Genomic DNA, 26,933 nt, shown 5'->3' on the forward strand with positions numbered 1-26,933 from the left:
TATATAATAAGCACACAAACACCTCCACCCACAGCTAAGATTACAAGGGCTAGTTTGGTTGTAAACATCTCTATCCGTTGAAATCTTCTGCTTGTACCTCAGAATATCTTTTTTTTTTTGCAAACTCCTTTTTTTACTCCCTACACCACCATCAATACTCTTAACACTACTTTTCAGTATTTTTTTTGAAACAGAGCCTACTATGTAGTCTAGGCTAGCCTTGAATTCACAATCCTGCCTCAGCCTCCTAATTACTAGAATAACAGGTTTGTGTCAGTGCATTGGGCTTTTATGAAAGTATTAGCCATACTTTGTGTATGTAGGTGTGTGTATCCCTTCCTTTTGTTTATGTAAGCACATTCTTCTAAGACAGGCTTATTGAGGAATACTTTTATATACTAAAATACATACAGTAATGTAACTAGAACCAGAGAACCTTTTCATTACTCCACTAAACTTCAGGCATTTGAGTAAAATTCATTTCGTTTAGCCTCTAGCCACAACACAGCAGCTTTCTTTTTCTGAATTTACTGTTTTCCAAGATGTCATACTTAAATTATAGAGTGAAGCTTTTCATGTGTGATTTTTTTTTCACCTGAACAGAAGGAATTTGTAATTTTCCATTTTGGGTTACCATTTAGTTCCATCTTTTTGATTGCTGACTAGTTCTAATTTTAATTTGTTACACACAGTATTTATCTGTTTTCAACTTGGACTGTTTAGGAATTTCCAGTATGGTGTATTATTGGTAAAGCTGCTAAATATTTTCACATTCACCCAAAGGCCATAGTTTAAATCTGTAACTCAAATCACTCTGGACACAGGAGGATCCTAAATTCAAGGCCAGTCTGGACCACACAGCATACTCAAAGCCAGCATGGGAAATTTAGTGAGACAATTTAAAAAAGTGAATGGGGTACAGATGCAGCTCAGGGATAAAGCACTGATCTAGCATGCATTGGACAATAAATTCAATCTCCAGTAGTAGAAAACAAAGTAAAACAAAACAAGTAAAGGTCTCTAAACATTCACGTTCTGATTACTGTGGGAACATACATTTTAATTTCTCTTAGTAAATGTGTAAGGGTGGGATGCTAAGTCATATAAATGTATGTGTAACACTTTAGGAAGTAGACAGACACATTTCCAAATTGGCTGTGTAATTTGCACTTCCAGGAACAATGTTTATTCTCATACTCTTCAGAATTTTTTATTGCTTGAGGTTTTGGGTTGACTTTTAGTTAATCTAGTAAGTGTATAGTGGTATCTTATAGTAGTTTTAATGAAGATTTTCATGGTTGCTAGTAATGTTTAATATTTCCTTATTTGTTTTCACCTCATTAGTATATCATCTTTGGTAGCAGGATTGCCAAGTCATTTAAACATAAAATGGCATATGATTAAATTATTTTCTCCTCTTGGGTTTATCTTCTCTGTATATTAACACTATTTTATAAGATCAAATATTAAAAAATTTAATAGTCTCATTATTCATGAATTCTTTGCCAAATCTAAAATCTTTGTTTAACCAAATATCACATTATTTTCTTCTTTGCACTGTTTCTTCTAGAAAATTCATAGATATTAACTGGACATTTTGTTTAAGTTATTCTTTCTATATTTTCAAAGAATAGGTCCCTTTTTCAGTTTATTAAATACTGGGATTACACGTGTGCATTGTTATATGTGTCTATACTCCATACCCATACTTTTAAGACCAGGTCTCACTGGTCTTGAACTTGCTACAGTTCTTCTGCCTTGACTTTCCAAGTGAAGGAATTATACGTATATGACATATGATGGATTCAGTACCTGATTTGAGAAATCTTGCTTTGTCTAAAGATTCTCATAGGTTTCTTTGGGGTTATAGATACCTGTGTTGCTCAGGTTATTCTAACATATGTTTTCCCTTCATTTGATATTCTAGATCTCAACCTGTGAGTCATGGCCATCAGAAAACACATTTCCAGTGGTCTTAGGAACTGTAGCAAAATTACAGTTATGAAGTAGCAACAAAAATAAATTTATGGTTGGAGTCACCATAGCATGTACAACTGTATTAAAGGCCCACAGCATTAGAAAGATTGAGAGCTTTTCTATAATACTTCAAAATGAATATAACTTCTACTTTTTATATCCTAGGAAATTTTTACATTGACTAAATGCATGGCCTCCTTTAATATTAAACATTCTGATAAGGAAAATAAAATAGGGGATGTGAGTCTTAGACTCAACTCTGAGTGCCTTTCAAGGAGCTATCCAGGGTGCTAAAATGCACTCCCTAAAGTTGTCTTAACACTGGGCAAAATTTCAACCTGCTGTTTTTGATACATTGACTATAAATAACCATCCACCACCTTCCAATCTGTCCCTAGTCTGAATACTTGCATACATACCTGTGTGTGTGTGTGTGTGTGTGTGTGTGTGTGTGTGTGTGTGTGTGTGTGTGTGTGTGCGCGCGCACACACAGGCATGTGCGGGTTCTAAAACTTCCTAATGCTGTGTTTGTAATCATCCTATACTGCATACATAACCATTTTTTACCCAATTTCCCAGTTAAATTGCTAACCAGGGAAAAAACACTTTTATTATGTTCAGGCACATATAGTAATATAAATTGCCAATATTTTATACAATGAATTCTTAAAATGAATCCATAGTGTTGGCTGTTATAAAAGATGTTTGTAAGTTCCTTTGTAGATTAAATTTGTACTTGTTTTACAAATTCCTATTAGTTTTTGCTGTGAATTCAAAAGATATGAAGTTTGACTGAATTATCTATGATTTTAGAACTAAAGTATTTTCTAGAGTATTTTTCTTACTTTGACTTATTATGACTTAGAACAACAGTCCTTAGATTCTGTTCTCTTTGCTGCATCAAAATCAATATATACATATGTAGAATTGCAAAATCTCTGTCTTCACCCTAGATTTTATGAACCAGAAACACTGGCAATGTACTCAGCAATCTGTGTTTTGATGAGCTTTGCAAATGATCCTGACACATACTTACCAATCACTTACAGTAACATCTTAATAAGTCTTAAATTATATGGTTCCATGTAATTTAAGTTTTATTTATAAACTTAGTGAGTAGTGGTTAGAATTCCTTTCAATTAAAAAGGCTGATTTGTGTGTATGTGTATTTATGTGCACACACAGGCATGCACATGTGTGTATGTGTGTGTATGTATGTGAGAGAGAGAGAGAGAGAGAGAGAGAGAGAGAGAGAGAGAGAGAGAGAGAGAGAAACAGACTAACAGAGAGATAAAGAGAAGGGATGGGTGAAGTAAAGAAAAGAGAGATGAGAAGATGGGAGGCAAGAGGAAAAAAGAGGAGGGGAGAGGAGAGAAGAGACAGAATGTATAGTCCAGCTTGGTCTGTAGCTCACAGTCTTTTGGTCTTTGTTTGTTAAGTACTGAGAGTTTAGATAAGTGCTTCCACAGTGAGCCTTAGTGATGAGATTGCTTGTTTTTGAGAGACTGTTTCACATTGTAGTCCTAGCTAGACTGAAACTCTCTATGTAGGCCAGGTTGGCCTCAAATCTACATAAATTTGGCTTCCTCTGCCTCCTAAGTACTAGGATTAAAGGTGTACACAAACAAGCTAGTGATGAGAATTCTAATCATACATTTTCATTTAAGTTATATTTATTTTGTAAATTGTATGTAAGAGACAATCAGAAATGGGGCAAATTGGAAGATGTACACATTTATAACCTTTATTGTATTATTACAGGTTTAGGAGGTATGGCTTGAAGTTTGCACAAGGTTACATAGTTACTCCCATAATATTAAGGAATTGTTAACATTTAGGATTTTCCTCAATAAAGGTCAAGATTTGGAGGGGACTTAAATTGAAACTCTGAGTCTGAAAGAGACACTGACTGAATAAGCAGTCAAGTTTTCTCATTCAACTGCAGAGAACAATGCTGTAAAGGATATTACATCCAGATTAACTTTATATCTGATGTTATTGCTTTGAGTTATAAAAATGTATCTATTTTTTGAAACATGGCTTGCTATCATCTTTATTTACATCATCCTAGAAATTCATTTCCTGTTCAGTAGATCAATCATTCTAATATTTGACCCACATACGATAATTTTCCCACTCAGAAAATAACAATATAAACATATTTTGTTCTATCTTAAAGAGATTTAGAAATAAAGAGAAAACAAGATTTTTTGGCATTTTGCTTACACTTACACACACACACACACACACACACATGTGAAGATATTTTGTAGCAAATACCACAATTAGAATGAACTGAGACTGAATTTTTCGTTAAATCTTAAAACCTTAAAAATATTTATAAAAATATTAGTACACTAAAAAGTATGGTTACCATTCTATTCCTCCTCCCCATCTCTAGTAATGTAAAAGAATTTCATAGTCTACATAATATATACTTTAGTAACAATCTAAAGAGCAAATTTTATTAAGTTATTATCTTTAACTTACTTATTCCTTAGTATCATCCATTTTATAATACATACAACAGTGAACTTGTACTTTATACTAAGTGTGAGATCTCTTCCTGTTTGCAATTTAATTTGTAGAGTCTCAATAGTTGGATATTTAGAGTAAAAGTTCTCTGAAACTACTAAAATCCATTTTAAAGATAACTGAGCACTTATTTACACTTAAACACTTAACATTTCTATTTTTTTCTAAACAGAAGTTTATACCAGAATATTTCTAATAGATATTTGAATATTTTCTAGCAGCATCCTAATGATCTGTATATATCTTTGATCTTTTCTAATTATTTAGATTACAATCTTTGAAGAAATAGGCAGAGAATACAGTAAGATTTTTGTGGCTCTTTCTATTATCATTCACCAAATATATATACCTTGTATAGGTCAAAGTTTAGGAATCAGAACCACAGTGAACTCTGGGTGGTCTGTGATCTGGTGATCAAAGCCCATCACTTCATATTTCACACACCCACTTGTAAGAGTGGAGCCAAGATGGGCCAGTCAACCTCCCCCTTACCCGCACCCACCCACCTGCCACTGAAATTATATGACCACTCACTTTCACCTCACCTCTGACCCAGGTCATCCAATGTGTGCCATTTGTCACTGAGTAGAAGAATCAGTGTAGAGGTATAAGTGTACCCTTTTCCTAGGTCTGAAAACACCCAGAAAATACATTATAATGGTGGTAGCACCTGTATTGTCAACTTTCAAGATGAAGTTTATTAAAATTTAGATATAGTGTATTACAATCCTATAACTACTAAATTGTCATTAATAATTCAAAAAAGTTATAATGTTATGTATAGTAATTAAAAACCCAGGAACACATGGATAAGTAACACAAAAATTCACAACAAACGTTTCTGATGATTGGAGAAAGTAAAAACCTCCCTTCCATATTCTTTGCAGAAGACTGAACATCTCAAGTCTTCATTGGTACTAGCTTTTTTTATGTTTAAATAAAATATCATTATATTCTCACCAACATTTCAAGTATCTTTTGTGCTAGTAGAACTGAGCTTTCATTAGCCCTGTGTACTAATAATTAACACTACACAACATAGCTCTGCCATAGTCAGCACAGATCAAATAACTATTAATCTTTATAGAGTTAAGTGTTGATGAGTTTTATATCAGTCCACAGTTTTAACACAATGTAAATTATAGTACAAAGGTGTTTTTCATCCATCCATCACATTTATTTGATGCCATTTCTGTGCCATGTATGTAAATCTTAATTTGTTAATTTACTGTATCAAAAGCTCAAAAACAGATTAAGGAATACTTAAAGATATGGAAGATACAAGAGATGGGCAGCTAAATTTTCTGTAGGAGACAAGTAAAAGGACTTTATGGACAAAGAAACTTAATAATAGAGAAGATTCAGAGAGCACTGAAGTGGGTGGAATAGGTTAGGCTTAAGCATAATTAGACCTGTTTTAACTTTAGATTTCCCATTTAATAACTGTGGTAGCATACAAAAAAATTACCATACCTTCCCAAGGCTATGGTTCCTTGTCAAAAATAAAGAAAATATAAATTTTATTTGTTTGTCTAAGACCAGGCTTTGTTATGTTGCCCTTGCTGCCCTAGCCTTGGACTGAAGCAGTCATCTTCCCACAGCCTGCTGAGTGCTACAAAATATGTTTTAATAAATTCCTATGAATGCTAAAATAATTTGTAAATACAATATTCCTGTAGAATAGTAACTTTAAAAGATGGTAGTTGTTAGCATTAGTTGTTTTTAAGATTAAATTGCAGACAAGTATGGCTCATTATCCCAGCATTTGGAAGCTGAGACAAGTGGACCATTGTGAATGGGAGGCCAGCCTGTGCTACATACTGACTTTTAAGCTAGCTTATGCTACAGAGATTCTAAGACATTTTTAAAAAAGATAATAACATAAAATGAAAGAAATACAATTAAATTAAAAAGAGAAAAGAAAAATACTAAACCACATAGGATGTCTGAGAAGGGAAAGAGGCAATAACATGTGCATAGATTTTCCTAGAGTATGTCACCATGAATGGTGCAGGTTAAGATGGAGGTGGAAAATGAAGGCAGATGGCAAAATACTTACATTCAGAGATAAGAAGTTTAGACATTATACTGGAGATGATGGAGAATCTTTCAAGAACTTTGATCACTGGGTTAGCATGCAAGAGAGAGCTTAATCTTACATTCAGAAAGATTAGGTAAGGAGGTATATGGTCAAATCAAGAAAATATTATGAGTTGATCTGAAGCAATTCTAAGGGTTCAGAACAACATTAACAATATTGAAGGGAGGCTAAATATTTATTACCTCAATAAAACTTATGAGAAATGTAGTCTTAGTAAAATCAGAGATTTGAGAACAGATTACACACACACACACACACACACACACACACACACACACACACATATATATATATATTATTGAGATGTTTGAATGGTCATGTGCTAAAGAGAATGTTGAATGATGAAACACATAGGGAAGTTAAATTTTATTTGTTTAGTTGGTGGTGAAAATTGAATGTAGCAAAGTGAGGTATGAGCAGCAAACTTGATTTCAAGAAAGTCTATGACTGGAGATAATTTTCGACCTCCTCAGCATACAGATAGGATTTAAGCCATAGATCTGGTTGGGATAAGGAAAGAACTAGACAATTTGGGAAGACAGTGTGCTGGAGAGATGGCTCAGTGGTTAAAAGCACTGTCTTCTCTTCCAAAGGTCCTGAGTTCAATTCTCAGCAACCACATAGTGGCTCACAACCATTTACACTGAGATCTGGTGCCCTCTTCTGGCCTGCAGACGCACATGCAGATAGAGCTCATAAAAGTAAATAAAGCTTTAAACATTTTTGGAGAGACGGAAGTCAGAAGCTGAGTACTGAAGTTCCAGCGGTTGGAGATTATAAAGATGAAGCATAATACGCCAAACCAGACAAGAAAACAATTCAGCGATGTAGGAGGAAAATGTACAGAGTTTTATTTTGGAGGGCAAATGAAGAAAATACAGAAATAGGGAAGTATAAATTGCACCAACTAATACTAAGTAGAAGTTAGAAACTATATTTTGTTGGTGGGACTATTCCAGCAGAACAAAAATCGGTGATGTGGAAGAGAGAAAAAAGAGTTCTAGTAAGCAATAGAAACACAAGACTCAAGCTCAATGGAATTGGACTTAATTGTCAAACATAAATCTATTAACTTCAGTGTATACACACACACACACACACACACACACACACACACACACACTTTCACTTTCAAGCTTTAAAGCCTCATAGTGTTGCAGAAGCATATTCCTAGGGCTTATTTTTTTTTTTAATTTTAAGCAGAGTTAGAGGGCATTATTAGTAATTCTTATTTGAATTCACTTCCAACCTTTGTGGCCTCTTTGGTTTCTTAGCACTCCACAGCAGATGGTGAAATAAAGGGAAGGCGCAGTCCAGCATTCTCTAGTAGCACAGCACCACAGCTCTGGAAGTAGAAGCCGAGAGGAGGTGGTGTGTTATATGCAGCATGTTAGAAACCTCTCCAAGGTACTGAGCTAGTTTTGCTGCTGTACCAATTTCTTTCAAGCCTTTAAGTGTCATAACATTTTTTTTAACTTTAAGTAGTAAATGTTTTGCTGAGGGTTGTAATCATCCTCTCCGTGAGTAAGATGGAACTTAATTTGTACTCTGTTACATTACTAAAGCCAAGGACAGTACATAGAGTAGCAAGGGAGTAAAGCACACCATGAGGAAGATTGAAACATTATTGTCACTACAGATCATATAATCTCCGTGGCGGGGAGAGCACTAGACTTTGTTGTTATGGGTAGAGTGTGTGTGTGTGTGTGTGTGTGTGTGTGTGTGTGTGTTGTGCACTTGTCTAGGGGCACGCAAGAGATTGAATCATTGTGAGGGCGACCCTAAGAAGAATCTTAAGCGAGATGAATCAGGTGGGGTGGGAGGGTGGGGAGCACGGGTGTACTGATTCCTTTTAAATGCTATATCTGCTGCTTGTAGCTTTTGGTGGCTAGCATAAGTCTTACAAATCTCCGCCCTAATTGTAGAACTGAAATGGGCGTGACTTGGTGTACAAGACACCTGTGTTTTGTTGGGCCAATCAAGCTGGCCCCTGGGCAGTGTCAGGACTCCTGAAGCTCTCTGCAAAGCCCCTGAGTTCCCCTATCCTATTTGGGAATCCTCCCGCCAGCCAGGCAGTTCGGTAGTCTTGGGAGGGCCTGCTGAGCATGTGTAGGGAGTATCGCGCATGCTCTGTGGAGTGGGTAGGTTTAGCAGGCGCGAGCTGTAGGCTTTACTACTGTTCGCCCGCCTCCCCCGCCCAGCACGCCCCCTCCCCTTCTTCCCGCCCCCCAGCACGCGCTCCCCGCAACCACCCCGCCCCTCCTCCCTAACTCCTCTCCACTTGGGGCTGGGGAACCTCCATTGACGTGCGGGTGACGCCGCCGCGCCGCCGCCACCGCCGTGGGGGGTTCCAGGCGCCGCACAGGTAACGCGGCGGCTGCCGCCATATTGGCGGCGCTGGGAGCCGGGAGGGGGCGGGGGGAGCGGCGCGGGCGGCACGGGGGGCGGCCCCGTGGAGCTTGGCGGGGCGGGCGGCGAGAGCCGTGCGGCTTGCTGGAGGGGAGGCAGCACAGTTATCTCTTCTATTTGCACACCCACAGCGCCCGGGTACCCCTCTTCCCACGCTTCTGAGATACCCGCGGTTGGCGAGGTCAGCAGTCCCCGCACGCTACTCTTGGTCTTCCGAAGAGGACGCCGCCGAGACAAGTCTAGGACCGGAATGCATGGTGGTGCCGGAGGCAGGCAGCGTCCATTCGAGTGCTTCTGAAGAGGCGATGCTACCATTCGCTCCTCAGGAGGATCCCTGGGACCAAGAAATGGAGGTGTTCGGCAGCGGTGGTGCCAGCGGTAGCGAGGTTAGTGTGGTGGGCGGGACCGGCTGGAAGTCTGCAGCCCTGGGTCCCGGGAGATCCTGGCCGGGAGGGAGAGCATGGTGCCTGCAAGCCCCCCCCCCCCCCATCCCCTTCCTGGGGGCCCAGACCTGGCTCTGGCAGAATGAGGGCGGGAAAGGGGACAGAACAACGAGCTGCAGCATGCAGAGCCAGAGCCTCTCAGCTGCGGCTTGGCCTCTGGAGCTCCGGAGGTGCGGCCACGCTGGAGTTTGTTCTAAGTTTCTTCACTCGCAACCAGAAGCGGGACTGGGGGACATGCGGGTTGCCTTGCCTGACTGTGCTTTCCCCATGCACCACGCCACCTCTGCTCTCAGAGAATTGGCGCTGAGGACCAGAGCTTGCTCTTGAACTCCCGTGCTTTTTATTAACTCCGGGAAACAAAAACACACCAAGGTGACTAACTCTGGGGACTTTCACCCCAGGGGACAAGTGTTCCTTGGTAGCAGCGTTCTCATTTCTTTGCAACCTGTTTTCTTTCTTTTTTTCTTCCTACCCGAAGTGGAGAAGAACTGGCAACCTTTAATCTATGTGCAGGTGAACGGCGGCTGCCTGTTTTCAGCTCCCCTTACTCTTACTGCAGTTTTTACTTAGACCCTTCACCCTTTTCCAGTCTAAATACCTGACCCATTGGTGGGTACCAGAGGCAAAGCGATTCCCAGACCTTATAAGACCGATTTTAGTAAAGCTAAGCCAAGTTGAACCAAAATACTTCCGTTCTCCCCCTTTCCCGCCGTTCTTACTTCTGAAACTGTACTGGCTTGTGCTTTGCACTTGGACTGTGTGAGAACTTATATGTGCACAGGTATTATATTGTTTTGTTACAAAAATCAGGCAACATTTAAACTCAAAAACCTAGCTATTGTGATAGAAAGTTGGATCATTTCCTAGCCACTTAATCATAAGCATAGTATTCCAGTAGAGGCCACCATACACCTCCTAAAATAGTTGAATACCAGTTTGATTCACAACAGAATGTTTTGAGGTAAGACTCGGAATCCTCAAAATCTCAAGGGTGAGCCTTTGTCCTCAAATACTGTTCCATCTTTAACAAATATATACCTTGGATTATTGTATGGTTACTTGTCATTTTCCCCTTTACATCAGTTTAATTTAAACTGGTTAGATTACATGTTAAAGTAACTTACGACAAGAGATTTTGTGGAAATAAAATGAGAAGTACTGTGAAGTGGAACCCTTTATACAGATATGAAATATTATATTCTTAAACTTGGTGATTCAAAGTGTTTTAATATTTTATATTTCTTAAGAAGTTGTTAAAAGTGAGATGAATGAAAATGTTAATTTTTCTTAAAATGTGGACATTCTAACTGTATGTATAAAATGTCTAGCCATACTATCTAAGGAGTGATTTTTGTTTTATTCATGAATCACAAGTACTTAATTTATATGGGACGTAGGAATCTTACAAATATCTGCTATTTTACTTTTAGTCTTGATTGATCTTGAATGTAGTATTTCTAAACTGTAATTAGCACACATGATTTTTTTTTCAGGATGTTTTAGGTATTGTAGAGATTTAACAATAGGTCTCTCTACCTCTGCAATTTGGAGAAATGCTCCAGTGGAAATTGTTAAAACCTATAAAGTAAAACAAAAGGTGAAGGTAATGTGATAAAGATAGGATTTCTGCTTTCTTTGTTTAAAACCAGTAAGATTGTTTAGATTTAATCCTGCAAGTAACTTTATTAAAAATATTCTAGGTGAAATTTTAGTGCTCCATGTTGGTAGACCCATTTTGTTTTTCTTTCTTATAATATTCTCTTCATAAGAAAAAATTTACTTTATAGAATTTGTTTATTTTCATCACAACCTTTGATACTGACTTTAGAAATTCTATCTTTTAAGTTTGAACTTACAACCTCAACTGTAATAGTTTTTAGAACAAAGGTATTATCATTATATTATATAATGTGAGTATATAAAAATGTTTTGGAATCCTTAAAGAAAATTTAGGCTCATATTTGTGAAATAATTTCTATGTGTTGCATACTGGTAAGATTAAATATGAATTATTAAATTACAGACACTCATGTATTTTGGAGTGTTTTTCACTATATTTTACCTTTCTTGCTTATATGAACAGTTGACAACTTTAAAGTTATCTTTCATCAGTATATAAATTGGTTGTTTGAGAATTTAAACATGTTTTCTCATGAGGAAATCATGGGAAGCAACAGTTTTGTGTCAATGGACAGTAGCAAGCCATACAGATGATAAGCCTAATTGCTGTTTGAAAATTTTTCTTACGGGAAAATTTGTCAAGGTTTCACTCAAAAACTAGTTTGGTTCTAATGAATAGTGGAAAATGGGCGTGTAAAAGGGGACTATGGGCTCCAATGGCTCCTGGGGGAAATTCTTGGAAATAGGGACATAAGATAAGAAAGAAGGTCTGGTTATGAGAGCCCTTGCAGGGACTCTCAATTAAGTCTGCTGGGAGTAACTTCAAAGGCCATCACCCCTCAGGCAGCTGCAAATTTAGCTCTTGCCTGGATTCTGTCAGGATCTGGAAAGAGGTATTATTGAGATAGTATTGGTTGCTACTGGGCAAGGGCCAGTGTAAATACCACGAATTCTTCCTGAATTAGTTCCATGAACATTACAGTTTGTATAGTAGTTTTCTTTTTCTGTGAGGGAATATTTGATTCTTTCTGGAAGAATTAATTATAGTATTTTAAAATTGTATATCACATAATAAATATTATACTAGAAATGTGGTATTTTATATTATCAATATGTTTTTGTTGAAGGAAGTTAGTTTGGAGAGTAATTCACTGATGAAAGCATTTTAGCTTAAGCTATAGCAATTAAAAATTTAACCAGGGTAGATTGAGAAATCTTGCGATTTTAATCAATTTCCTGATACTAGTAGTAATAAAAGAAAGAATATGAGCATTGAAAGCAGATGAATTTATATTCCAGTGTCCCCAATAGATATGTGATAATGCATGTTACGTTAGTATTTTAGACCTCAACTTCTTTGTCTATGAATGGGAAGAAAAATATTTTCAAAAGAGGTTAGGTAAGAAATTCAGTATTAGGTTTAATATTCTTAGCAAGTTGACTTTTGTATAGTATGTATAAATAACAGTTCCTATTATTTTATCATTGAATTTTGAAATACACACACACACACATACACACACACACACACACACACACACACACACACACTTGGGATTTAGATAGTTATAACCATAGCCCCAAGGCTTTCTATAAAGAGGTTTTAAGACCTCCCTAAATCTGTATCCAAATGTATTGAGGTTCTCATTCTGTATCTTTTTAACCACACACAGGATGATATAGAAGCAAATAGGAGGTCATATTTACGAATAATTAGAGGGATGAAAAGATACAAATTTTATTCTGTCAGATGGCTAATGAGGCATTTCAATTACATTCTGTTTTGTTAGTTTTTTGTTATTCTGTTTGGAATTCCTATAGTGAGTATGGAGTACAATAATGTGAAATGCCTGAGGATACATTCTGAATCATATTCTTCCCTCATTGATGTAATTGAGGTGATCAAGACAGGAATTTGAGAAATTGTTATTGTAAATGGCATAAGATTATTAAAGAAGGGATGTGGCGATGGCAGTATGGTTTAGCAATAGATCTGATAAGGCCTTGAAACAGAGGTTGGATTTGATCAGGGTATTATTGAGTGATAATATTTCATAGTAGTGAATGAAACAATTTAAATGGTTGGAGACAGTGTAAGTAAAACTATACTCACTTTGGAAAGGAGAGATGTAGGATCATTGGGATATAAGTCTGTGTTGTAGGAGTGGAAATATTTTATGAAATTGCATGAGTCCAGATTATATGGGTCTTTTAAAGCAAGTTTATAATTATTTTGTAAATGTGAACTAATTTTTAGGACATTAAGTGACATCACATTTGTGCTTTGAAATATGATCAGTGGAATAGGGGAAGTACTAAATATGGTGACTATCAGGAGGCTGTTGGACTCAGAAAGAGAATGAGATTTTTTTTTTTGGAGAATTTACAGGATATTAAGATAATTGTCAAAGTAATTCTTCTTGCAGAGGAAGAATAGGTAAAGCCTAGTAACTGATTAGATGTTGGGGAAAAAGAGGATAAGACCGAGCAGCTGGCACTTGGATCTTGATATAGTAGGTTTAACAGGTAGTTAATGTGTGCCTGCTCATATAAATCTATGCTAGTCAGTAGATTACTACAGATAGAAGAAGATAGAAAAGCAGAGTCAACTTCATTCCTCTCTCGAACAATAGCAGATTATTCTTATTTGGCCTTCTTTGTTATGGTTTAAAATATTTAGTACTGATGTACTTATTAGCTAAAATTATTAATGCTTTAAAATTTATCTTTATTCTTATTTTATCAATATTCATTTAAGGTAGTGAATAGTCATATATGCAGAATGCTTTCCTAGAATCAGGGAAAAAGTCAAGAAGATCTGAACTTCTTATATGCTTTTGCCAGGTTTATATTGATTACACCCCCTTTCCCATGTAGGTTCCTTCCTGGTTCTTCCAAGTTTATCTTTAAGCCAGTCTGGTGTGGAAATATTCAGGTCAGTTCATTCTAGGGCAGGGCCTCTACATTTCCCTACCTTGATTAATTCATCAAGAGAAGTAATCATTACCTTAATGTTCCACAATAGGGCCTACCAGTAGTGCAGCTCCTTTCTTGGACCACATTATTTAAAACTACCCCACTCATAATCTCTCTCATTTCTAATCATGAGAAGGAAATCAAGATACTTTTTTTCTTCTTGTGGTTGTTTTCTTTTCTTGGTTGGTGCTATCATTGCATCTAGTGGCAGTTCTAAAAGACTTAGTAAGTGCATGGAGTTCAGTACTTGTCAGGATTTGACATATCCTCACTTACGGTATTTCTAATGTTATGTACTGCTCCTGTTGATAGTTATTTCATGCGTACTTTTTTCTGATACAAGGTTTCTCTGTGGAGTTCTCGCTTTCTCGGCCTCACTTTGTAGGCCAGGCTGGCGTGGAACACACAGAGATCCATCTGCCTGCCTCTGCCTCCAGAGTGCTAGGACTAAAGGCCCGTGCCACCACGCCTGCTCTTGTGTACATTCTTAAAATTTTTCCTTAGATGGGAAAAGTGTTTCACAAAGACGAGATCTAAGAGATAAGCTACTTAATCCAGGTTTTGCTGATCCTGGAAATTTGTGTTGTGAATTTTCATACACTTTACTGCTGTGTTTTAACCTGCACATTTGAAGTCTGTTCTCCCCCCACACCCCAACCTTCTTGTGTGTGAGACAGAAATCAAGTTTGCTGCCAGTGTTTTATTTCACAGAGTATTTGAGATGGTTTGTAGGAAATACAATTAATAAACTCTTACTAGCTATTGAAATAGAAAGTAGCACATATATGGAAACAGTAGAGGGAGGATGGAAAGAGAGGGTGAAATAAGACACAGTTAAGCAAACTTTGGGTACTATGCATTTTAATATAATTGAATTATAAACTTGACCTTCAGATTTTTGTTCTCAATTCTGGTTGATTATTAGGTTAGCACACAGGTTTTTTTAAAAAAGTTGCTCATGCCATTGCTGTACTTTTTGATATGTTGATTAACTGTTTTGGAAAGGACCTGCTCATCATTTTCTAAATGATTACTATATCCAGACATTGTAAAGAAAATGACTCTAGACCCAAAAAAAAGTAAAAATAAAAATATCCTGCAGTTCTCATTAGCCAATAAGATAAAAAGTTAATTCCTAAGATAGCAATTAGAAAAATCAATTTTCTGTGAGTTATGATTTGCCCCCCGAGTGTTTTTGTTCTGTTGTTTTTAAGCTGTGACTGAGATCAAAGGGGATGTTTGAGCTATTTTATATGCTAGTGCTTTTTAGTTTTTGTTGTTGTTGTTTTAAGAGCTCTCTTTTTTTAAATTTCCATTTATTTTTATTTTAATTTTTTGTTTTTGGGGACAGGGTTTCTCTGTGTAGCCTTGGCTGTCCTGGACTCCCTTTGTAAACCATGCTGGCCTTGAACTCACAGCCCCCTGCCTCTGCCTCCCTAGTGCTGGGATTAAAGGCACCATGCCCGGCTCTTTTTTTTTTTAAGATTTATTTATTTATTATTATGTATACAGTGCTCTGCCTGTATGTACACCTACATGTCAGAAGAGGGCATCAGATCACATTATAGATGGCTGTGAGCCACCACGTGGTTGCTGCAAATTGAACTCAGGACCTCTGGAGGATCAGTCAGTGTGTACCCGTAACCGCTGAGCCATCTCTCCAACCCATGCTGTTTAGCTTTCAGTGCTTTCCTTTTCCATCACACTACAAGCAAAGTGGCACTGTTCTATCTTATTTAGATATGGTGTCGCCACTTAATTAGAAAGTTATATTAGTCATTCTTCTGTCACTTAAAATATGTGAAAAAAATAAGTCAAAAGGAGGAAAGATATTTTTGCTTCACAGTTCAGTTCATAATCATTTGGTCTCATTCTTGTGGGTCTGATCCAGGTAAAACATCGTAGTGGGGAGGCGATGGTAGATCAAGTCTTCTTTCTGTCTAGCAAAGAGGGAGGGAGGAGGAAAAGAAAAGGGAATGGGAAACAGAGAAAGACAACACTTACTTTCAGGTGCACATTCAGCCACCCACTCCCCCCTATTAGGTCTCACCTCCTAAAGCTTCCACCACCTTCAAATAACACTATTACCTGGCAACTAAGTCTTTTGCTTATGGATTTGAGGGGCATTTCAGATCCCAAACACATCAATATTAATTAAGTGAGGGAATGGTGGCCCTGTTTGATCAACAAATATCTCATTGGGGCTGGCTAGCTAAACAAGTAGAGGAATCACTTGTTTTCACTCACACTGTCAGGATTTCAGTCCCTCATGGCAGGGAAAACATGAAGAGCAGGTTAGCCCATTGCTGTGAGAGTGTGGCCAATCAAGACTGTGCAAGAATAAATGCTTAGAGCCTTTCAGAGGAGGCATATATGATGGATTTTCAGAAAAGACCAGATCATTTAGTAGATCAGATATTTAAACAGTATTAATTTGGAGGAGATACTGATTTGAATAGAACTTCATTTTCCTTGGACAAATACTTATGAATGAAGTTGCCTTGTGAAAGTTCTGGCTTCTTTGAATTTTTATTAGTACTTGATATTGCCAGTTAAGATTTCTTCATTCTGATAGGTGTATAGTGGTATCATATTGTTTTTATTGATCTTGCATTTACTTTTTTATAAGTACTGTTGGGGATTTTATTTTTGAAACAGTGACTTGTTATGCAAATTTTTTTCTCTAGTGAAGTGTCTTTTTAAAAATTTTTGCTATTTTTAAATTGACATGTTTGATTTCCTAAGAGTTTTGAGAGTTCTGGAAACAGGTCCTTTATCAAGTATTGACTTAAATTTTTTCCCCTTTCATTCTGTGGCCTGTACTTTTATCTCTTAATTGACAGTAGAGGTTTTTAGTTTTAATGAACTCTAGTTTATGAATTTGTTCTTTTGTATAAGGAAAATTTGCCTGAATCTAAGGTCACAAAATATCTCTTTTTCTTTCATTGATGTTATTTGAAGTGTATGCCATTATTGGAGTTTCAATCCACTTTTGATTTTTATAAGTGATAGGTACTGTAGATTAGAGTTCTCGTTTTTTTTTTCTCATACTGATATATGGTGCTTTTATGCCATTAAAAGACTACCTGTTCTCCACTGAATACACTGTTCAGAAAGAATTTGGTCACATATGTCATCTTCAAAGAAAAAAATGTATTATTTAACCCTTGAGATTCTCTAGAAGCTCAGAAACATATAATAATATTACATTAAGTGTTCTGTAGCTAGAATACCTGAGTGTGGACTCCATCTCCTTCACTTATTTACTTGTGACCTTTGGTAAATTGTTGGAGGTTGGTCTGATGTATTTTGATGCTAATTACTGCTTGCTGTCTTTGCCCCACCTGTACCTTGCCTAAAAGCCTAACCTGTTTGACCAATAAAAGACCAACACTCCTAGGCAGGGCAAATGGGATAGGCATGGCTAAGGTTCCAGGTCTTGGGAAGACAGAGAGAATCTTGGGAGACAGAGACCAGAGGAGAGAAGAGGAGAGGAGAGGAGAGGAGAGAAGAGGAGAGGAGAGGAGAGGAAGAAGGTGGAGAAGCACATGGCTGGCGTGGATGGAGACTTGACCCAGATGAAGAACATTAGCAAGTACATGAGATTATGGATGGGAGATAGATTGATAGAAATTATTAGAAGTAGATGGCATGGGATTGGGGCAGATATCCCATATGTGCCCCACTATGGGAAGTAGTTTAGGGGATTAATATCTGCCCAGCCCCAGGTTGTCTAAGGCTATTTTAAACTATAATAGGTGTCTGTGTCTTGATTGTGATTGCTAGTGGGTTAGAAAATACTGTCATAATAATAATTATAGGCCTAATAATAAACATTATTAGGCCATACTGATAAATTAACCACAACAGTAAGTTGCGTAACATAGGTGCTCTACATGTACAATTAGGATTAATGATAAAGTATAATGCATATAACTACTCAGAGTATCTTTTCTAATTGTGACTATTCAGTAAAAATGATTACTTTTAAATGTTTCCCGTTTGCAGTTTAGGTTATTGAAGATTAGTAGATTTTCAAATTAAAAAATTAACTGATGACTTTTGTACATGATGATTTTGAAGCATCTTGTGTAACTATGAAGTGATTATAACTTTTATTTATAAATTAGTTTTTCTTTAATATTTGATTTTCTGTATAACTTGGATTTTGAAACCTTTTCTTCCCAGTTTAGTTATAGTAAAGCCTCTTCTTCTTTATGCTGTTGCTTTTATACATCTGTTTTCTGTGTTAACTCAGATTCTACTTTGTATAGATTATTGAGTCATGATTTCCTCCAGTTAATATTTTAACACCCAATTTTACTAATGAAAACATATTTGGGGCAATATTTCATCTTAAGCTAATAGTTGTAGTTGTAGTACATTTCTCCCTGCAAAAACTCATTTTATTTTTCTCCATTATTTTCATGAAGTGAACAAAACATAGTATAGTATGTTTACAAACTGTGATTTGGGGACGGGATTTTTTAAAATCTTGGAACTAGTTTGCTGTGTGTCCTTAGATGTTAGTTAATTTGATATTTTTTTGTAAGATAACTATTAGCATATTTATGGTTATTTTGAGATGGAAATAGAGCAGTTGAGCATAATATATGTTTGATAAGACAGTAAAGTTTATTTTGAACAAAATAAAAATGTATTTAACATCGACCAAGTTCTTTAACCTTTAACTCAGTAGACAGTTATACTCATTTCATATTCTCAAGGCATTATAATGTAATTGTATGTACATTATATCTCTAAGAGGTTATTACATTGAGAGAATTTCTGCAAAGAATACCACGTATGTAGAAAGATTTTATGTAAAGGAGTACTCATTTATGCCACATATAGTACAGTATGTTTCTTTGCAAGTAAATTTTCCAAATGTGTATGCCGTAGCTCTTCTAAGACTGGCAAGATGACATATGCCTTGGCTTTTGGAATACATTTACCCCATTCAAACATATTCAAGTCATTAGCTCTGAAGTCAGCTAAGCACAGTAAACAAATTCCTGCTGGAATCGAAAGCAAATCAGTTGTTTTTTTTTTTTGTTTGTTTGTTTGTTTTTTCTGTCATTAAATGAAATTTAAAAACCTAGAAGGTCCTCAAATGCATTTGGATGTGTATTATAAGGATATGCTTAGTGTATAGAAGCAATCTAGTACTGTTTAGTAGTATTTTACTCATATAAATAATGTATAATGATTTTTAGATTGGTTTTAATTCCAAATATTATTTGATTTTCACTCATTTATCAAATGAATAGTACCTGTTTATAATGCATAAGGTATGCTAGTTGTTTGGTAGGCTTCATTGTGTAGTTTTCCAGAGTTTTGCCTGCCTTTATAACTGAAGACCTGTGTGTGTGTGTGTGTGTGTGTGTGTGTGTGTGTGTGTGTGTGTGTGTTCATTCATTTATAATCCCAAGGAACTGTCTAAATAGACAGTATATTATGTTACAAATACCAACAAATTTAGACCTACAGAAAGCTTTAAAAATACTTTTGAGGTGTTAATGGTTTTAGTTTCTCATAGACTAAGTGATACATTTTACACTTTTGCTTTAAAAAGTAGTAGTAGTTGATCTTTTTCCTACTTAAATAAGCTGTCAAGGAAGCAGAGCCCTAAAAGCAGAAAATGCAGTTTCAGTGTGCATCTCTCAATTCAGTTTGTGCCTTATTACCTTACATTATTTCCATTATTCCTGAGAGGGTTTAGAAACATGCCCATCTTATTTGTTTTTCAGTATTCTGAGATTTTTTTTTCTGCCATATAGGAAAGAAAAAAAATTTTTACTAATGAATTGCTTTTAAATGTTTAATTGAATTACTTGTGAATTTGCATCTTATATTAGTTACTTTTTGTCACTGTGACAAAAAAAATGACAAAATAATGTAAGGAGTAGAAAGAGAAAGATTTTGCTTAAGGTTTCAGAGGGTTGGTCCTTTATGGTAGGAGAGAAACATAAGCTCAAGTCACATGTGCAAGAAAGCAGAGGATGATAAATGCCATAAATCTGGCTTCCTCCTTTCCCCCTTTAATTCACCTGGGCCCTAGCCTGTGGTGCCACCCACTTCTCAGTTAATCCTGCCTGGAAACATCCTCACAGATACACCTACAGGTATGTCTCACTGATCTCCCACATGATTCTAAGTCTAGTCAGGTTAACAATGGAGATTGATTATCACAGCTCTCATAGGTACATTAGACTTATTTTATGGAATGTTAGAACAATAAGAGTTCTAGAGGTTAGTTTTCTAAGCTAGCAAGCTATTCTAGAACTAATGCTAGCTCTTAATTTAGTCATGTTTGATCTTATATATACCATCTCTAATTGGAAAAGTATATGCTGAAGTTATGGCAGAAGATATAAATAGCTGTTGTATGAATAGCAGTAGCTTTTAAATTTTATGCTGATTTTTTTACTTGTAGACTCCTTAAAATGAAGTTGTTTAAAATTGGGCTAACAATATGAACAGCGACTTTTTAAGGGGGGGGGGTGGTAACTCTGTTGCCAGAGAGAGCTCATTATCCTTGCCTCAAGAATGCTGTGTGACACTTTGTCACATTTATTTATTTGTTTATTTATTTAGAAGGTATTGAACCCAAGGTCTTGAGAGATATGTAAGCACTCCTCCATAGACATGACCTTGGCTACACATCAAACAGATGACTTTATTTCAGCCATTTTCTCTTATCTAATAGGATCTATGGTTCAGGAAAATTGTTAAGACAACAATAGCTATTTTTGCCTTATAAAGCATCTCTGAAGGTAGTGAAGTGAGAATTGCTGTAGTGTTTTCGCAATGTATTCAAATTAGATGAATGTTTCAGCTTGATAAGACATATGATAAATACTTAAGTATAATCATCTTTTTAGCGTTTATATTTTTAGGCTTTACACTATTTGAAAGCAGTGTGCTTGACATTTTTTGGTGTTAAATCCTTTTGAAATTTATGATGCTACAACTAAAATATTGAAAGTGATTTGGCTGAATTTGCTAGTTCCAAAAATTGAATTAAATATTTTTAACCCATTAGTCTCTTATCAACTTCAAAAATCTAAAGCACTCTTTTTCCTACTTTCAAGGATGTGTATTTGTTTCTGCAATTGATGATCTGGTTCTCTAACTAGCATTTAAAATGTATTGAAACTTAAGAGTCCATTTTGTTGGCCTTTTTCCCCAAGTGCTGGGATTACAAGTGTGCACCACATTTCTTGTCTCTTGGCCAATATTTATTAGAAAAATTGCAAATAGTTAAGAAACACTAGAGAAAAGTCTGTTTAAATAAAAAATATAGGTTGAATTGAGTACACACCTATGATTCCAGCTCTTGGGAAACAGGCGCTGGAGGATTATGAATTCAACACCAACCTGGAGTACATAGAAAATTCTTGATTGGCCAAGTTACATAGTGAGATACTATCTAAAACAAAGTTGAAAAGTGCATTTACTGGAAATGGTGTGTGATAATACACATGGAATACTGATATCTGAGAGACAGAGTGAGGAAGGCGTCTGTGAGTTTGAGACCAATCTGGGATACATAGTGAGTACCAGGACAGTCATGCTTTATTACAAGGCCCTGGGTCACCATCACCTCCCACCACACACACAGACACAGACACACACACTCAGAGAGAGAGAGAGAGAGAGAGAGAGAGAGAGAGAGAGAGAGGCAATTCATATTGATTTTTAGGAAATTATGAATGTATACTGGGTAAACAGTACCTATGTATACTGTGCAAGGTATACTCACAGAGAATAGCTAATTTTAGTCTGTTCATTCATTGGGAGACTTCCTTATGGTTCTTGTATATCCTTGAGTTTATGCTTATAATTAATAAATCATATTGACTGGAGATTGATAAACTTTTTCTTCAAGGCTCAGATCACTATAGGCCACATACACCATATGCCACATATTCTACACCTTTAGGAAAAGCTGTTGTGAATGGAAAATTAAGAAGTCTTATCTTGTAGGGTGTATGAAAATGGGGAAAATTTGACAGATGGACCATAGTTTAGATGAAAGGCTTTATTGTGCGGTTCCTAATATTTATACTAATTTTCCTAACAAAAATTAGAGTTAAGAAATGAAAGAAACAAATTTTAAAAATTATAAAATTTTGAAATAAGTGCCCTTCAAAGACAGTGTCTCACTATGTATCCCTCCCTGGCCTGGGACTTTCTATGTAGAGCTTTGAACTTATAGAGAGCTACCTGGCTCTGCTGCTATTTTATTTTCTGTGTATATGAATTTGGCCTGTTTTGGCACTTCATATAAGTAGAATTATAAAATGTTTGCCTTTCTGTGACTCTTTTATTTCACTTAAAATAATCTCAGTGGTTAATCCATTTTGAAGTATATGTTAGAACTGTTTCCTTTTTAAGGCTGAATAATATTCCATTATGTACATACAGTCCACTGTTATTCATATAAATACTAATCCATGCTTAGTTGCTTCCATCTTCCCATTGTGAATATTTCTGCTTTGAGCATGTAGGACACACAGATTTCTTTGAAACTGCTTTCACTTTTTTTGGTCTCACACTCAGAAGTACAATTACAAATAATACGCTAATTCTACTTTAATTTTTTTGAGGAATGGTCATATTTTTATGACAGCTATACTGTATAGTTATCTGCACTATACAAAGGTTCCAGTTTATTCACATTTGTAAGTATGGTGGAATTGTTTTTAAAAACCAAATTCTAGGATATGATCTGAGGTCTGCTATAATTTAAACTTGTATTTTTATAGTTATAATTCATCTTTTGATGAATAACTTAATTTATTAGAAATAGCAATATGATGATGTGATCTCTCTTTGTAGACCAGTGCGGCCTGGAACTTTGTGTAGCACAAGCTGTCCTCAAACCCATAGCAATCCTCCTGCCTCAGCTTCTCAAGCATCTCTGACTATGAAAGGAATATGAAATGTTGTTTTCTATATTGTGCCTTTTAAGTTAGTAACCTTTATTTTCAGAATGCATCATTAAAGGGCAGTTACATAGCTTCTAAGCATAAACTATGAGGCAGATATTTTTAAATTTTAGCTCTAACTTTTTTCCTAGGTTACGTAGTAAGATGTAATTTATAATTTTTTATTTATAATATGAGAACCAAGATATAGTTTTATAAAGATATTTCTAAAGTATTATAAAATAAGTTCCCTAGAAAGTCTTTTAGAGAAGATCATTTAATCCTAGACACTTTTTACCAATAATATTGATTGTAATACATATCTGTTGCTATATAGTAGTGTATTGAGAATTTACAGATTAAACAAAGATAATATTTATTATCTCACAGTTTGTATGGGTTGGGAATCTGGGCATGACTCAACTAGGTCTTCTGCTTAGTCACACAAACCTGTAATCAAGGTTTCGGCTCTTCTGCATTCTTATCTGGAGGCTTCACTGGGGAAGGTCTACTTTTAAACTCTCCAAAGGTTTTGGCACAGTTCTTTTCTATGCCACTATAAGTTGGAAAGCCTGGTCATTTTGCTGAGTTCTGGCTGGAGGCTTCCCTCAAGTCCTGGAAGTTGCATAGTAGCTGCTATGGCATGGTTACAGTCCCTTGTCATGTGGGTTTCAACGTGACCACTTACTCAGTCAAGATAATAAGGAGAGTCTCTAGAATTGTGGAGCTTTTTTTCCCTCATAATGTAATCATATAAATGAAATCCCATCAACTTTCCCATTATTCTTTTTCTTTGGAATCCAGCCACCACAGGCTATGTATGCCGTGAAGACAACAGATGCCGAACAAGAGCGTGAAGACACAGAGGTGAGGATCATGGGGGGGTTATCTTCAAGTTTGTCTGCTGTACTGAATGACTTGGAAGTTTCTCAGTTTGGTCAAGAGTTTGACTCAATATACATACATAGAACATTATTCTAAGTATTATGAATGGACCTCAAAATTTAGATCTAATTTTTTCTAATTGTTATAAGTGAAGAAGGAGGAGAAGTAGGTAGAGGAGGAAGAGAAGGATGAGGAATGGCAATTATTATTATAATCATTATTTAATATTTATTAACTTTTTCCAGAAGTCAGTACCCAGCATGTAGGCTTGACGGTTACTTGAGAATAAAATTTTTCTATATAGAAAAGTTTAAATGTATTTTTAGTATTGGGTACTATATGCATACAGTCATTTTGCTTACTAGGTGTATTTTGAAGGATCCTGGAGACTACTAGCAAGTTAATAATACCATCATATTTGTGTGTAAACCGATGACTTATGTATATTTGATTAATGAAAATATTAATTTACACTACCCATTATTTCTTACATTCTCATTAACATCTTTCTTACTTGTATATCTTTTTTTTTTTTTTTGGTGTTTCTAGATTATTAGAAAATGCTTAAATTCTTTTCTGAGAAAATTAAAATAACTTAAAAGTAGTCTTTATTAGACTGATAAGAGCTTGGTTCACTTGAGCCTTTGACCATTTATTAAATGTCTTGTTGTTTTGAGACAGTATCTTGTTAACGTAACCCAGAATGGCCTTTAACTGTGTCCTCTTAGTCTCACAAGTGCTTGGATTATAGGTAACATGCTAGGCTTCCATTTCACACTTCCTGGGTGTGAAATGTACCTGATTATTGTCTCAAATTAGAGATTATATTTTAATAAAGTTTTATTTTCCTAGGTAATTTTGAAAATATTTTTTCGCATGAGTGAAAATGATTTGGGTTTTAGTACTCCCCAGTGATTTCAGTGGTATTTCTTAGAATCGATATTCTTATATTGAAAACCTGCTCTTTGAAGGTTGATGAAGTAGGAAAAATTAGGTGTTCTGCTGGTGACTAGGATAATTTCCAGGATGCAGTGATGCTTTTTGACTCATCCCAGTGTATTTTATTTCTAGTTCCTCCAGACTAACAGCTTCATGATATATTAGTCATAAGATGGTATGACTAGGATGTAACCAGTAGCTAGGTAACGAAGGAATGTCACATTTTTCTTTTCATATAGATAATCCTTTTTATATAGAGAGAAATCAAGAATTACTTTATTATAAAAATAGCTACCAGAATGTCTTTCTGGATTGGGATTGTTTGTTGAAAGCTGATTGTTAATGACAAATCTATAACTTGTTTTTTAAATACCATAGTGCCTAACATGTTGTGGTAAGATATAAGGCAGTGGTGTCATATACATAAAGTGGGAACCCTGGGTGAAGAACTGATTTAGGCTGGCTTCTGAATTAATTTTATATTGGTTATTTTTTAATTGTTTTCCTTCAGTTTGTCTTTTTTCAACCATCCATCCATTAATTAACACTTAGGAATTGGCAACATGTGTGTAAGAGTCACCTGAGCTCTCAGAAGTATCAATAGTTCTTGTTAATATGTATTCTTTTAGTGTTTATCCAGGATTGGTTGAAGGGCACAGAGATTGTTTCTACTTTATGACAGTTATTAATAAGGTTGCTGTGTTTTAAGCATATATGGTTACTAACACAAGTCTTTGATAACTGTACTTTTTCTTCCAGTGGTTGCTGGAATCTAATTTCTCACTCATGGTTAGTCAGAGTTTTGACTATGGTTAATATTGTAGTTGACTTTTCAAAGATGTTAATTATATTTTGGTGGTATAGTCTCTACATATACAGGTTGTTGTTTGAAGCCAGTACTTGCATTAATTCATACACAGAATTCAGATATTTTCTTATCCTGACCTCTATGTAATTTCTTACAAACAATTCACTTTCCAGGGGCTTTACCATGGTTTATCACCCAGAAATAGGATTTTCTTACAAAGCCTTGTTCACATAGCTTTGCACTGTTGAAGTTACTCTTATTGAAGAGGATGATAAATAAAATGGGATTACCCTACACTTTTCTCAGCATAGGAATTGAAGTTCCTACTTCCTCTAATGAGATAGAATTTTTTCTCTTAATTGGTGCATGCCTTAGCATGGTTGGTTATTCAAAAAGGAAACGTGTGGATAATTTTAGAAAGGTAATGCTCTCCTTATGCTAACTACCTCAGAAGTGTATCCTTCTTGGGAAGTTTTGTTTAAGCCTACAGTGGAGGGATTCCATGATTTATTCTCCCCATTAGGTCTTCCCATAGGTTAAAGTCAGGAGATACAGGTGGAAAATAAACTCTGAGAGCTCATCTGAGTTGATTTTCAAATGTTGGTATCTCTCCCGTTGTTATTGTTTACTTCGAAGAGTCCCAAGATGGTTTCTTTAGTATTCTAAATAAGATTTTTTTAAGTTGATAATGAGGGGAAAGATAGGTTTATTGAGCTTATCCTTTTTTTTAGTGTCACTAGTAGCTTTATGTAATCCATCCTTTTGTCTGTCTGTCTATCTAGTTTTTCTTTTAATGTGATCTGTTATTTATAATGGGCATTGGTTAAATTCCTTTTCACTTAGACTTATTTAATTTGCGAACTCCTCAGATCAGTGAATGACGGACTCCCTCTTTAAAAGGCCAGGCAAAAAATATTTAACACTTTGTGGTCATAGAGTCTCTGTCACAACTACTTAACATTGATGTTGCAGTCTGAAAGACATCATAGATAACATGGTAACAAACGAGTGTGACTGTATTTCAGTAACATTTATTCGGGAACAAGCAGCTAACCTGATTTGTCCCATGGCTCTTAGTTCATAGACTCTTAGATCAAAGTCCTCTGTTTACTTTTTTAAAATGGGCACTTGCATACATGTAATTATCCACTAAGCTTTGCATGTAAAAACATTTCCATAGCTGTTTAAATCTCCTGTAGTTTAAGCTTTGTTCAGTATGCTATCTTATGAATTTTAAATTGAACCATATGAAATTTCCTATTGTACATTCATTTAAAATTGCTTCTATTCTAATGTTCTTTGAATAT

The 26,933-nt window shown here is 35.8% G+C and overlaps 1 protein-coding gene and 1 long non-coding RNA gene across 6 annotated transcripts in view; one reads left to right on the top strand and one right to left on the bottom strand.

Annotated features, from left to right (window-relative positions):
• The window catches only part of LOC311601874, a 73,886-nt gene extending 65,938 nt beyond the window's left edge, over positions 1 to 7,948 (bottom strand). Inside the window, exon 1 of the long non-coding RNA XR_014780673.1 lies at positions 7,856 to 7,948. This is a non-coding gene — a long non-coding RNA (uncharacterized lncRNA). The remainder of the gene's footprint in view (positions 1 to 7,855) is intronic.
• Positions 1 to 26,933, top strand: part of RPS6KA6 (ribosomal protein S6 kinase A6) — a 130,703-nt gene that overhangs the window by 54,088 nt on the left and 49,682 nt on the right. For 2 of the 5 annotated variants that reach the window (XM_084789586.1, XM_084789585.1), the window contains exons 4-5: positions 9,154 to 9,408; positions 23,799 to 23,861. In XM_084789586.1, the coding sequence (XP_084645712.1) occupies positions 9,154 to 9,408; positions 23,799 to 23,861 (318 nt within the window). Of the gene's footprint in view, positions 1 to 8,675; positions 8,755 to 8,797; positions 8,979 to 9,153; positions 9,409 to 17,514; positions 17,657 to 23,798; positions 23,862 to 26,933 lie in introns of those variants that run through there. The other 3 variants (XM_084789587.1, XM_084789588.1, XM_084789589.1) reach the window with 3 other exon arrangements.

The sequence above is a fragment of the Acomys minous genome (genome assembly GCF_964271855.1).
Source record: "Acomys minous genome assembly, chromosome: 7".
In the NCBI taxonomy this organism is placed as follows: domain Eukaryota; kingdom Metazoa; phylum Chordata; class Mammalia; order Rodentia; family Muridae; genus Acomys; species Acomys minous.